This window comes from Poromitra crassiceps (genome assembly GCF_964638095.1).
Source record: "Poromitra crassiceps genome assembly, chromosome: 10".
NCBI classification, from domain to species: domain Eukaryota; kingdom Metazoa; phylum Chordata; class Actinopteri; order Beryciformes; family Melamphaidae; genus Poromitra; species Poromitra crassiceps.
In genome coordinates, this window is record NC_139631.1 from 14919941 (window position 1) to 14933469 (window position 13529).

The window sequence follows — 13529 nt, forward strand, 5'->3', positions numbered from 1 at the left end:
TAAAAGAATAAGCCATGAATCTGCAAATCTGCAAAGACATGTTTTTCAGACGGTTGTAATTGTAAAATGGAAAATGTCTAAGAACACTACCTGTTCCTGACTCTTTGATCTTCTGCTTCGGTTATATCCTGTCTTCCCTCAACTCAATATCAGTAGCCCTGATTTAGCTCAAGTTTAATTTGAATTTTAAATATATCTCTGCAAAGATCTTACTTTCTTAAGTCATCCTCTTGGCAACAATCGAGTGAGGCAGGTCCCTGATTTCTCATCTCTAGTTTCTGGCATAGCAACACAACATTCACACTAGTGTTGGTCAGTAGCTTCTGACAATAATTTCCACCTAACATTGTGAATATTAACATAATATGAAATGACCTTCTCTCATATACGCGTATAGAACATTCATAGATAAATGCTCAAGGTCTGTTCATTCCAAGTCTCTTTCGGGACTCATACACTAGCTTCCTATTGGAGTGACCATTGACTGTATATAATAATCGTGACTCTCAGTTCAGCCTTGAGCATTACACTTCCATGCTTGCGTCATTTTTGTTCAGTCTTTCTTGGCCTGTGGGCACCTAGAGACAAGTCCCCCTCGGCTGCTGTGGACATGTCCGTTCTCCATACTCTGAGCAAAGGCAGAAGTCTGTGGTCAGCTGTCAACTCGAGGACCCTTTCCAGAGCTCTTCAGCTAGCATGTGTCACTGAATCCAGGCCACTGCTGGTTGAAGCCCTCCAGCTCCAGCTCAGTGGCCTTGTGGTTTGAGTGTCCGCCCTGAGACTGGGAGGTTGTGAGTTCGATCCCCGGCCGAGTCATACCAAAGACTATAAAAATGGGACCCATTGCCTCCCTGCTTGGCACTCAGCATCAAAGGGTTTGAATTGGGGGGTTAGATCACCAAATGATTACCGAGCGCGGCGCTGCTGCTGCTCACCGCTCCCCCAGGGGATGGGTCAAATGCGGAGCACACTCAGGTGTGTGACAATCGTTGGGACTTTACCTTATATCTTCTGAACCCTGTATCAATGACTCAGTCTGGATCAATGGAGATTTGATCACCTTCATCTCCCACCCGTACTCTGCTCATTCATATTGAAGCTAGCCTGTGTATGTTCAGTTGTTATACACACACAGGACTTGAGGTAGATTGACTTCTACACGACTGCAGCATTTTACTTCTATATGTAAAATGTCCTTTATTATTCGTCCTATTGTTATTATTGATTATTATTCCGAATCCTTCAAGCAGCGTTTTGTAAAATATACAACAGTGCCTGCGTGTGCTACATGGATATATTGTGTTTGTGAGAGGGCGAGAAAGAGAGAGAGGAGGCTTGCTGTAAACATACAGCGCCAGTTGGATGTATCAGAGGAAAAGAGAGGTGGGGTGGAGGGAGGATGCAAGACCTATATGTGAAGGCGGGGGGTGGGGTTTTAGGGAGGGAGGGAGGGGGGGTTTTGGGGGAGTGCGTGCGTGGCCTATGAGTCCTTTAGGGTCCATGTGTGTACGTGTGTTTGTAAGTCTGAGCTCCTCCTGGTTGATTACACAGCGGTTGCTATGGAGATAGCCTCGATCATTCCCAGACCAAAAGTCAAGCGTCAGATGTGAGGGCGGGGGGGTGGGGGGTGGATGTTGAAAGCACAAGTTGCATTCGACGCTTCTGGAGAGTTTGCTGCAGTGGCCTTGACCGCCTGATAGCAGGTGGGGGGAGTCCAGATTAAATCAGATGTTTGGGTTTCAAGTCTCTGGATTCTCAACTTAGTCCATTTCTGTTTTGCAGAGCAGTGAAAATTTCCATGATATAATCCAAGATATAATCCATTTTGCACAGTTCAAACTCACTGTCCGCCCATCTCAATTTTCATGACGTCACAGCCTAGGGTCAATCGCTGTTGTCTTCCCGTACCCCGCGGCGAAAGATCCGTCTGGGCAGAGCGGGGGGGGTTCCCCAGACCCCGCATTCCTCGTGGAAAAAGTGTTTGAAAGCTTGAATTCAAGTAAAGTTTATTTGTATACAGTAGCCCTTCAAAGTACACAAATAAATTAAGTACTTCATGAAAGCGCCTGACATTGTTTGAGTTTGGGTTTGAATATTTCCAAAGAATTGGTATCCCCAATGGCAACAGGTCATTCCTGTTCCTGTGGGACTTTATGACTTGAAAGTATTTAGTATCTTGCTTTAAGATGCACACACAAAATGTGTAGTCTGTAATCAAGACAAAATATTAAAAAAGGAAAAAGGCCAGCACTCTAGAATGTCCTTTTAGAGTTGAATGGTCATGTACAGACAGCAGAAACAATGAACGCGTTTCAGCCAACAGCCTTCATCGTTACAGCGTTGTAATGTAATCAAGACAAAAACATGATTGAAACTTTAAAAGAGTTGTGATCACAATGTTAGGTAAAATAATCAGGATTATGTTAACGCTTAACAGGATCATCCTCATTATATGTTAGCCAGTAGTTAATATGTGACTGTGTGTCTTTCTGTGGTGTGTGTATAAATATATACTCTGTGTGTGTGTGTGTGTGTGTGTGTGTGTGTGTGTGTGTGTGTGTGTGTGTGTGTGTGTGTGTGTGTGCGTGTGCGTGCGTGCGCGTGCGTGCGCGTGCGTACTGTCGATTCACATGGCACAGTATTGATATGCCAGTATTATAATATAGTATTGTATAGCCATTTGTGTAAGGGTGTTATGATCCCATACCATAGAGGATGTGCGTGTGCACAATACATGTGTGTATGCATGCAGTAATTTCTTTTATTTTCAGTTTGGTGTTATTTGGTGTCATGTAATGCGTGGGTAAGGATTATGGGGCGACTGGGAATTCTTGTCAGTAGAAATTGATTTCATGATATTGGAGGAAGCAAGCGTCTTGCCGTCAGCACAGCTCAACACAACTTAATGGTTTAGCTGTGTTGTTTTCCCTGGTCCCCCTGAGGGAAATATTTAAATCGAGTAAAGATAGGAGGGATGGAATGAAAGCTTTGTTGACATTATTTCAGTCGCTGTTCAATCAAAGCTGATTCATAGTAAGAATTCTCTAGAGCGGAAGGGGAAAATAGGTCTTTTTAGATGTAAATCCACGAGAGGCAATGTTGAATTAAGCTGCAGTGTTGAGCTAGTGCCCCGTAGGTTATATTGTCATCAGATGAAATTCAGCACTCTGTCGAACTGAGATCAGTCCAGCTTTTAATTGATACTGTGGGGCCTCTTTGATACGTGAGGAAATTGTGTATTTATCCTTTGCCAAAGGAAAGAGTGAAAGAGATTGGAAATGGGTGCATATAATATTCCCCCCTCCCCCCTCTCTGTTTGATTTGTTTTCTTATCTGTGTGATATATAGTTGATGATGAGACTGTCCAGCCTTTGAGGTCTAATGGTTAGTCTTTTGCTCACTCAGTTGAATCTTACATCGCAGAGAATAGACAAGCATGGATTAAAATGGAGTTACTACTAATGCCAGGGGAATCGACCAGAAGTAGGACTTAGTTTATTCTCCGCACGTGCCTCGAGCTCATTTTCATTCTGACGTGGGTGGGCACACTTGTCTGTGCATTATTTGCATGATGCATGTACTTGATGTAACTTGTACACACACGCCCGTTTCTTGACCTTATACATGTACCATCCATCTTCTTCCTTTTGTCTGTCTTGTCCTACATGACTTCCATGTTCCTGCTTCTTTCCATCACAAAGAAGCCTCTTGGATCCATTCATAATTGATATCTTCCATGCCATTAAAGAGTTTTTCCACCATCAATAGTTATAGTGTATGAAGTGAGCCCGCGGTGGCTCTTAAAGTGTCAACACAGCTCAATGCTTCTGTTCTGCTCTGTGTTCTACCATGGGGGGGATTTGCATGGCCCTGCTATACCTTCAACATGCTTGCTGGGTAAGGATTAGGATTCAGGAAAAGCAAGTGTCTGAAAGTCTTTCAGATAAACAACCTCCAGTTACACAGAATCTGTCACATCAAATCTGAACGTGCACTACTATTTCAAGCTGAGAACAACTTTTTTATGCATGAGGAGGAGAATAACTACTCTGCTGGGTCATAAAATATGACAATTAAAGCTGAAACATAATTGGTGTAATGAAGAAGTTTTTGACAAGCCAAAACCTGAAGAGCTGGAGGCTTCCAGACAAAATGATTTTCCGACGAGATGGAATCATTAGTGTCCCCAATAACAGACACTTGGTTCTTCACTCCTCTAATGATTCCAGCCCACACACTTTGGGAGGCAAGGTTTGCCCATAGCTGCACTTAACACCTTCACGTCTCCTCTGTCTTAATATCCTTGTGCTTATCACGCTATTGCTCTGCTTTTCACATTGCTCTAAAGTAGTGCTGCACGATTTGGGGAAAAGGTGCGATTAGCGATTAGGGTGGACAATATTGCGATTGCGATTGTGATTGCGATATAATAAACAAGAGTTTTTTTTTTTTTTACCTTTATTTATACAGGGGGAGTCTCACTGAGAGCAATGCTCTCTTTTTCAGGAGTGCCCTGTTCACATTCACACACACATTCATACCTGGAAGCTGACCAGTACAACCACAGTCTGATCTGCTGGCCACTGATCAGCTCCACTGGAGCAGTTGGGGTTAAGGCCTTGCTCAAGGGCACCTCAGTGGTGGTAATGAGGGAGGGGCAAGCGCTGCCTTTTCACTTTCCCCACCCAGATTTATCCTGCCGGTCCCGGGGATTGAAGCTCGCTTCTCTAACCGTTGGGCCACCACTGCCACTAGGTATCTAGGGATGTGCCGGCATGAGTTTTTGACGGTATGATAACCTTGGACAAAAATACCACGGTTTCACATATCACAGACTAAAATACATGAAATATGTTACAATTTAAAATATATTAAAACTAAAAAAATAAAACAATTTGAAATTAAATTACGGTATCTTTACAAAAAAATACAACATTTTGAGACATTTGCCTGTCCCAAACATGTAAAAAAGAAACACCAGTCAAATAGAAACTGCACTGTGTTACAGCACATAGAAGATGGCTCAGCAAAGTTGCAAAGTTAGTTACATGTCTGTCCAGCAATACTAATGAATGATACACCCCGTTTATTTATTTTGTAGCGACAGATGGCCTTAAACGCCACACTCACGTGACGCTTCTTGAGAGAGAGGTGAGGTTACGTGCATCTGCAGACTTTTAACGAGGGACCATGAAGGCGTCATGTGACAGGCTAGTTAGCTAGTTAGCTAGCCTGGAGGTGATGCTGCCAGTGCTGGCAGCTGCGACAGTGTTTTGCTATCAACCTTGTTAATCTCGTTATATTCTTCATCACAGCGGGTCATCCCCACTGTGTACTTAATCGCGCACTAGTTCTGCATAAGCACCTGCAGCTCTCTCCTTATTTTACTGACGTTCTCACTGATCACACGGCTGTTTACATGCGTTTCTGAACGAACGGCTAGCTAGTTATTAGCATAGCTTGCTGTTAGCGATCATGGATGTTCTCTCTCGCCCTCTCTGTAGATAATATGTACCTTGCTGCACATAACATTACTTATTTGCGGGAGTGCATGGGAGAAGTCTCCCGCTAGTATTGATGCCCAGTGTGATGGCTGAGAAACGTGTGTTTGCTGCGTTGCGTGTAACGTTAGTTTAAAGGAGGCTCTCACACACACACACACACACACTCAAAAAGACGTGAAAAAAATAAAATAATCGCACACTTTTGCGGTTATGCAATCGCACGTGCTGACATCGCGATTGCGATTCGATTAATCGTGCAGCACTACTCTAAAGGTATGTGAGTCATTTTGATGGTGGTTTCATGGCACTCAATCTTGACCAATGGGGGGAGGAATTCATCAATCTGTAGCCCATTGATTGTTCTGCATTGAATGGGAGTGTTTTGTGTGAAGAAAATTACCAATACAGTCTATATTTACTTTACAAGTTGGTGATGTTTTAGAATTTTGACAATGTAGGCCTTTATAGCCCACATATTTAGTAAAAGCCAGGGAATGATAAGGTCATTCCATTTACAGTGTTGGATAAAGTAAGAATTAAAATCTCAAATTGTGGGGGCGCGCGACTTGTTGAAAAACTCTTTCCATTAGTCTTTACTCCATACTAGTGTATAGTGTTGATTTTTGTTGTTGAATAGTTAGTGTTGAATAGTCTTGCAGGCTGAAGTGCTGACTAAATAGCTCCTGCTACTGTACATGATGTACCAGCACAAATAGCAGATGGCAGGATATATGATCTTCATTAGCTGACTGTGGCCAGCAGATGGCTCGGGGAGAACATATTGCATGAATACCACTTGCTTGAACCAGCATGGTCACATAGGATGACCTCTCTTACAGCTCACCCCCGACTCCTGTAGTCCTTCTCCCAGGCAGGCTTTGTTTCGGAAAAGCCTGGTTGACGTGAAAGTTGTCAAAGTTTATTTCAAATAATATCAACGTTTAGTGAACTTTGGTCTAAGCTACTGCTTTGGGCAGACACATATATTCACACATGCAAGACTGAAATTTGGAGCCGTATTGCAGTAGGTTACTGCAAAAGTAAAAAGCATATTGCCTTAGGTTACTGCCAAATTAAAAAGCATATTGCCTTAGGTTACTGCCAAATTAAAAAGCAGAGTAGGCAAGGCAAGTCAGCTTTATTTATATAGCACATTTCATACACTGGGGCAATTCAACAGGCTTTACAGAGTAATAAAAATACAGTAAAGATAACAGATTTACAATTAAAAAGTGCATACAAAAGGTCATATTTAAAATGTAAATTAGGCCGTTCAAATCAAGTGAAATAGCAAGAAAGATCTCAACAAATACTCCCACTTTTAGATGCACATTGTGAGTGAACCCATATGTTTTTCATGAATTTTCTCGTCACTGTCTGTGTACTGTATATAGTCACTACATGGAGGTGGATGTAAATAGTTACAATCCGCTAACCTGTCAGCCTCTATTTCTGTCAAACCATTCATGCAGATGTTAGCGTCGGTGTGTAGATGCTCTGTGTGTGTGTGTGTGTGTGTGTGTGTGTGTGTGTGTGTGTGTGTGCGTGTGCGTGTGCGTGTGCGTGTGCGTGTGCGTGTGCGTGTGTGTGTGTGTGTGTGCGTGTGTGTGTGTGTGCGTGCATGTGTGTGTGAACACTACATGGAGGTTGAAGTAAACAGCTATTCTAGCTTATAGGATCAGTTCCCCTGCCAGCCTGTATTACCCTATAGACCGTTTCAACTTGACAACATAAACATTCTAAATGGATGGACCCCTTAGCTTATTTCCTGTTGCGGTGTTTGCTAATACAATAGCTGTCAGGAAACTGGAAACCTGAGTCCAAACTGTTTTCCTAACAAAATAATTTGGGTGAAACGGTCTCTATACCCTCGTGTCTTATTAACGTTGGTCGCGGTGTATGTTTAGGTGCTGTGTGTGTGGGATGGGGGGGGGGGTGTATACATGTACCTACCTGGTGGTGTATGTTTAGGTGCTGTGTGTGTGTGGGATGGGGGGGGGGTGTATACATGTACCTACCTGGTGGTGTATGTTTAGGTGCTGTGTGTGTGGGATGGGGGGGGGGTGTATACATGTACCTACCTGGTGGTGTATGTTTAGGTGCTGTGTGTGTGGGATGGGGGGGGGGGGGGGGTGTATACATGTACCTACCTGGTGGTGTATGTTTAGGTGCTGTGTGTGTGGGATGGGGGGGGGTGTATACATGTACCTACCTGGTGGTGTATGTTTAGGTGCTGTGTGTGGGATGGGGGGGGGTGTATACATGTACCTACCTGGTGGTGTATGTTTTAGGTGCTGTGTGTGTGGGATGGGGGGGGGGGGGGTGTATACCTACCTGGTGGTGTATGTTTAGGTGCTGTGTGTGTGGGATGGGGGGGGGGTGTATACCTACCTGGTGGTGTATGTTTAGGTGCTGTGTGTGTGGGATGGGGGGGGGGGGGTGTATACCTACCTGGTGGTGTATGTTTAGGTGCTGTGTGTGTGGGATGGGGGGGGGGGGGTGTATACCTACCTGGTGGTGTATGTTTAGGTGCTGTGTGTGGGATGGGGGGGGGGGTGTATACCTACCTGGTGGTGTATGTTTAGGTGCTGTGTGTGGTGTGTGGGGTGGGGGGGGGGTGTATACCTACCTGGTGGACTGTTCAGCTATTCTGCCACTCCAAATCACTTTTGCATCCATCCTAGAAAGCATTTTGCTCCCCGCCTCCCTCTTTCCCGTTTTCCTCAGCCTCTCTTTGACCCAGTCACCCTCTGACCTCTGACCCAGTCACCCTCTGGTCTCTTCTCCTTGTCTTCACTGACCTCTCTTTGACCCAGTCACCCTCTGGTCTCTTCTCCTTGTCTTCACTGAGCTCATCCTTCCATCTCTGTTCCCTTGGTCCACCTCTTCCCTCCCTCCTTTTCTCCTGCTCCTTATTCTCACCATCCATGCTGTCCATTAGAGCCATGTGTTATCTACTCATTCCTCATGCTTTCCTGCCCTCCTCTTGTCCAACCCATGGCCTCTCATCATCACTCCATCCATCAGCATGCACACTTCATGTTGTCTCACTCACGGCTAATATATTTAAAATTCAGGAGGGAGACTTGTAGCCTTTTAGGAGGCTGCCGCCTGACTGGGGGAAGCAAAGTGCTTTGGGCGCTGGGGAGAAGCTGTCTGCGGAGCAGCCCTGTTTCATTAACGACACGTTCAGTCTCTGTTTGCTTTGCATTTTGAAACTGCTCAAAGACAGAGGTTAAGTTAGCCTGGTCACGTTTTTTAATGACAGAAAGCGTGTTATGCACATGAACTTTATAAAAATGTAGACGAACCCATCAATCATTTTTTGGACTCTCCTTTGGAGGTGAATGTGTGGCCGTCGCCATCTTGGTTTTAGTGGGACAGAGTGTGTTGAGACGGTGGAGCTGGGGAGGAAAATGGGATGAGCGCCGATTAGCATAGCCTAGGGGGGTGAGCTTCTGTCCCACCTTAGCTCGAAGCTCCCCAAGCTGTCAAGCTAGCTGAGGCTAACAATCTAACATTGGCTATGGCTTGTACATCCAGGCTAACTAGGCTAACCCAACCCACCCCACCTGTGTTCTGGTGTTGCTCCGGGTCCGGGAGGCAGTGCAGTCTTCCTGGGAAAACCTCAGCACTTGCCCACTGGTTATACGTCAGTAGGAAGATAAATACAAATAATCGGATTATATTTACACTAAACTTCCTGTTAGTCTCTCAAGCGAGACGGTCTCTTCTACATGATGTGAATAATAGTAGGTCATTGTAGCCAATTCTCTTGTACAGTAGCTGAGGTCTGGGGATATGGGTGGGAGAAGGTGAGCGAGCTGTCTGTATCTGTGTATTTGTATATAGTGTATGTTATGTGTTGATTCTGTATGTACTTTATCATCTGGTATTTGTGTCTTCAGAGCCCCCTCGAAATTGAGATGCAAGGGGGCGGGGCTATCCTTTCAATAAAACCCATTCCTTCATATACACGGACACGGTGACACACATTCACATACATGTCAAAGCAGAGCCCCCCCTCCCCTCTCTAGTGTGGGTGGGTGTAGGTTGGGTGCAAAATCCAACAGCTTGAGCAGTTATGTCCTGTTGGTTTAACCCTCAGCAGCACATTGAGGGAATGTGTATCCACAGATCCTTATGCATATGCACTTGGGGAGACTGTAATTAGTCAGCACTGACCTGCCGAGCCCGAGCTCCACTTTGTCTCCATTAATCTCCTGAACGTGGAAAGCAAAGGGCAAAAAACATCAGAGATAAACTAGGAATGATTATTATTATTTACTGCTGAGTTAATGATGTTGCAGAGGCGAGGGTGTGCTGAATCATTTAGATGTCGTTTCCTCACAACACACAACCTCTCTCACGCGCATGGTAGTTAGGATATAAATTAACGTTGGGAGACAAATGAGCAGTTGAACCTCCTTGTAGGCTCTCGTGGACCCATTGCGTGGGATTCCATGCATGTTCCTTACAAGCACATAAACACTTTGTGTGGTGAGTAGCACCACGTTGTATTATCGAGTGTCTATTCTGTCTAATATATATGTATCCATTGTTTTGTTTTTGTTTGTTGTTGTTTTTTTGGTTTTGTTTTGTTTTGTTTTTGTTTTTTTTCCCGGTATCGGAGCCTGTTTTGTATTGTAAAAAAAATATGAAAATAAGATATTGGAAAAAAAACTCATGTAGGCATGTGAACTTATTGCTGAACTACAGTAATTAATTGTTGCTTCATGCATATTAGAGGTCTTCCCAGACCCTAGGACCTGAAACCCGACCCGTATGGGTTTGGGTACATGTCTTATTATGGTCAATCGGGTCTGATCCCATTTCTATTAGCGCAGGCCTGGGGTCTGTTTATCATTATACACGAGTGGATCTGAGAAGACCCATGGTGATCAGCGCTGATCATGATACAAACACATGGAATTGTGTGTAATTTGCATGAGTTGGGTATGCTCGTGCGAGACGCAGAGCGCACAACGCCACGCCTCCGTCAAGGCCAATTGCTTGTTTGCGAGGCTTGAGTCGGATCTGGATCCACTCCAAAATGTAATGGGTTCTTCCTTGGCCCATGCTACACCCTTCCACAAAGCTTCATGAAAATCAGACCAGTAGTTTTTTCCCCCCTGTAATCCTGCTGACAGACAGACAAATGGCACGTACCTCTGTTGAGCAGTGCCAGGCACGCGAGTTGGAGCAGAGGAAACGCGCAAGATGGATACAGCACCTTCTTCACTGAGGTGAAATAAGCTAAAAGAAAATGAATACTGTCACTTATTCTAGCTGCTAGATTATAGTCTCAATGTCATCTACTGGACAAACTACAACGACACAACTTGGCAAGTCTTTCTGTTATTTTGATGTCCTTTTATTAGCCTACGATACTTTGTATCCAACATGATAAAGAACGGCATGTTTAGCAGCAATTTTGGAGGGTTGAATGTGGCCACGGCCTAATGCATATTGGGAAGTGGGTGGAAAAAAGTATCATAACTTCAGTGTCTTTATGGCTCAAGGTTTGACCCAAATGCTTTTTTTTTTAATTATTACACTAATATTATTCATAATAATAAAAGCCTGTTTAGATTTTTTGGTTGATTGATTCCATTCCCAGAGAGAATGCACCTCGACATTCTTAAGAGGATATCATTATAAAATATCAGGAGCATCCTGTGAAGTTTGGCCCCAGTTAAGCTTGTTGTCTTGAGTAACAGCCAGGTAGTTTTATACATATGACTTATCTTATTGCTGCATCATGCTTCAGTAAAAAGATATATTCAATGCCTCATACTGTAGCTACAGTAGGGTGGCTGGCTGGCTGCCAAAAGAGATACACAATATTTCTATTGATCTATTAACATTAAACTTTATAACGTCTCCTTTTATGAGTTTGTTGTCAACCACAGACGACACAGTAGCCCATGATTTGTTTCACTGTCATACAGGTTATCAAATGGATTGATTTAGATTGACCCTGTGGCTCGCAATGCTGATTACTATGCAAAAAAGCAGGCAGGGAGCTAATGTCACTGCTATTTCAAAAGCTATCAATTTTGACAGTGAGGCACTTAACATTTAGTAGCAAAACATGAGAGAGCATGAAAGAGAGGACAGGTTCTATATGAAAGGATGCTGCTAACGTATGAAAATAAATCTAATCAAACAACATTGTGCTCTTCTGCTTCTCCTCTCACACCTCTTGTCCACACTTATGTATCCTTATGTTGCACATTGATCAAGCATCTATATGAACAAAGCATGCCAGTTTAGAGCTACGCTGTGCTAATTCCGTGAGTTTTTGTCATAGAGTGATAAGACTAATACCATTGGAATCTGTGGGTGCACAGCTTTCATTCAACATCTTATTGGACTGTTACTGGTGCAAACATAAACAATATATCCCAACAATTACCGTGATCACCACAACAGTACTTTTTGCGGCGATAAAGTATTTAGAAACCGGTCACATCATTCCAAAGGGTTTTGTTTCTTCTGCACTGATAATTAAACTTCAGTGGAAATATTTATTTGGTCGTTGATCATTTTATGATGCATATTTTCCAAATGGCCAAAGAAGACAAATTGGAAACAAATATTATTATTACTAATTGTTATTGTTCTCAGTGAACCGAGTCATACCATGTTTGTTACAAATTAATCCCAGTGTTTGAGAACAGCCTTGCTCAGCTGAGGCATTTATCTGCTCCCCCCTCTGTCCTCCCTGCTTCCCCCCCATCAAATCCCTCTGTGCTCTTTGGTCAAATTAAACCTCTGTTGTTCTGTTTCAGAGCTGAGCTCCGAGAACCTGCGGACCTGCTTCCAGATAGTTAATGCCTACATATACTTGTCTGCCACAGAGTTCCTGCAGGTGAGACGCGCGCGCGCGTGCACACACACACAGACGCACACACACACACACACCATGGTACTGTGACTGAGAACCTGTGAATAACCACCACCTTGTGCATGACATTGTGTATTCATAGAGCTATGCCGAAGCCTTGTGTCGATCCTTCTGTGAACTACTCAAAGACATCACAAATGACGGACAGGTCCAAGTGCTCAAGGTACAGTCACTCCATCCCCCCCTCTCACTCACTCACACACACACACACACACACTGTATATATTTTCTTCTACTCCAGTTATCATTCTCTATATTTGTCTCCTCTCTTCCCTCTCACAGTACTCAGTTTCCATCTTGCACCTCCACCTCAGTGTTTCTAGAGCAGGTTTGGCCTCCACAATGTATGTTTAATGGTGAAAACTAGTTTCTGAGAAGCAACATAGAATGCAGTGGACAGTGACTGTGGGTGGGTAATGGGGGGGATAGAAGGATGAGAGGTGCATTACTTGGGATAAAACAACTGCTCATGAGACAGAAACACACACACACACACACACACACACACACACACACACACACACACACACACACACTGAGTTGCCCTTAGTGGCTATGTAATTAACTTGTTTCAGCTTCACTGCCTACCACTGTCCATATCATTATCAGGAAAATGAGGTGACAGTACTTGTTGTTAATTGACACCGGATTTAATTTCAGCAGGAGCCTTGATATTCCCACAGCTAATAAATGACAAGAGATGACACAGTTAAATAATTTCTTCGCCATGAGAGATAACAGAAGAAAATGTGTTTCTTGTCAAAGCTACTGTAATTAGCATTTTATTTATTTATTTATTTATTTATTTATTTATTTATTTATTTTTTTATTTATTTATTTTTTTATTTTTTTATTTTTTTATTAATTTATTTATCTATCTATCTATCTGAGAAGTCTTAACCAAATGTTCCCCAACCCGCTCAACTTTTGAATTCAATAGATATTTTGGGGGGAGCATTCATTCATTCATTCATTCATTCATTCATTCATTCATTCATTCATTCATTTATTCATTTATTTATTCATTTATTTATTTTTCCACTCTTTCTCTCCTCCTTTCTCACAACTTGTCAAGTGACAAATAACTTCATTTATCAAAATATTTCCCACTTATC

The 13529-nt window shown here is 43.2% G+C and overlaps 1 protein-coding gene across 1 annotated transcript in view; it reads left to right on the forward strand.

Moving 5' to 3' along the window:
- The window catches only part of ipo11 (importin 11), a 222691-nt gene that overhangs the window by 136680 nt on the left and 72482 nt on the right, over positions 1 to 13529 (forward strand). Inside the window, exons 23-24 of the mRNA XM_083644271.1 lie at positions 12299 to 12378; positions 12497 to 12577. Coding sequence (XP_083500397.1) covers positions 12299 to 12378; positions 12497 to 12577 — 161 coding nt within the window. The remainder of the gene's footprint in view (positions 1 to 12298; positions 12379 to 12496; positions 12578 to 13529) is intronic.